Source organism: Halyomorpha halys, unplaced genomic scaffold (genome assembly GCF_000696795.3).
Source record: "Halyomorpha halys isolate HHAL.00 unplaced genomic scaffold, Hhal_1.1 Scaffold1286.1, whole genome shotgun sequence".
NCBI lineage: Eukaryota > Metazoa > Arthropoda > Insecta > Hemiptera > Pentatomidae > Halyomorpha > Halyomorpha halys.
In genome coordinates, this window is record NW_027113895.1 from 133,876 (window position 1) to 135,211 (window position 1,336).

General features: G+C 30.7%; 1 protein-coding gene across 1 annotated transcript in view; it reads right to left on the reverse strand.

The window, feature by feature from the left end:
- LOC106689148 (dynein axonemal heavy chain 3) overlaps positions 1-1,336 on the reverse strand; it is a 144,295-nt gene that overhangs the window by 108,900 nt on the left and 34,059 nt on the right. The window contains exon 14 of the mRNA XM_067051158.1: positions 418-648. Within this exon, the coding sequence (XP_066907259.1) occupies positions 418-648 (231 nt within the window). The remainder of the gene's footprint in view (positions 1-417; positions 649-1,336) is intronic.

The following is a 1,336-nucleotide window of genomic DNA, read 5'->3' on the forward strand; positions in this document are numbered from 1 at the left end:
TTTAAATTAATGTTTGAAGTACCACCAATGGGTGGTTCCTTCCCAAGATTTTCAAGTGTATATGAAACATACAACATATTTACTTATTGCATTATTTTGTACAGTTGTAAATTAGATTAAATAAATAAATAGAAAAAAAATTTAGATTATTCTAATGTTAATTTTACATTTTCCTTTCTTTCATTTTAGCCCTCCAATAAAAATTTTTATTCATTTATTTTATTTTATTTAACATTATTCTGAAGTGCTCAAATTACCGGCATTAATGTCAATTATAAATATTATTTTCAAAAAATTGCTGAAAAATTGTTTAATATAGTTATTTTACAAGACTTCTAAAAACAATTTGTAAAATTTAAGATTCCTAGTTGTGAATCTTCAGTTTTTTCTATTAGATTAAATTAATACTTAACTTACCTGATAACCACAAGTTTTTCCTCCCATTGGCTCACCAACAATCATTAATCCATGTCTTACAAGTATCATTTCATAAACTTGTAAAATCTTGCCCAAATACCAGTCAGTATCTTGAAGGTTTTTCGATTTCAATCTGACACGAAGAGCATCAAATAATTCATCTCGATCTGGCTTTGGAAGCACAACACCAGGAAAGAGGTCTGAATAGATTCCGCCAAATAAAGGAATATCCTTTAAAATAAACCAAATATAAATATTTATGAGAGAATAAAAAGTCAGCATTAAATGTTTTCCTACAAGAAGAATTGTATTGCTTAATATAACATGTCTAACTAAAACCTCCTTCCTTCTTTTACGGTCCGAAAATAATCCTAGAATATTTTATCCCCATATCAACTACCTTTGGAATGTAAATTTTTTAATTTACTGCTGTTGGGAGTTTGAGGAGTGTGAGAGGCTTATGTGAGGTGAGATAGCGGGTAAATATTATAATCATCATGGTTTATGAATTAATTTATGGTGGTTAATTGGTGATTTTAAACATTTGTTATAAACATATTTATAATAGTTTTTTCATATCTAAAATTAATAATTCAAAATAAACTGACCAGTAAACTAGTAAAAATTTGAGAAAGAGCCATTACCACCTCTGACTAGAGAAATATAATTAATAAGAAAAAGTTAACTCAAATGCTATCGAGAGAGAGAGAGAGAGAGAGAGAGAGAGAGAGAGAGAGAGAGAGAGATTTGGACCAACGTGAGTGCAGGCCTGAACACTTGGGAACTTTGCTTCCTGTGATGCAGGAAGCTTGGTGACTGAGTCCTTTCTTGACAGGATATTAAAGTGTTAGGAAGTTTGGAACGTACCGCTGGTATAGGGTTGCCCTAAGGTACAGCGGGGGGAGAGAAGGATTAAAAA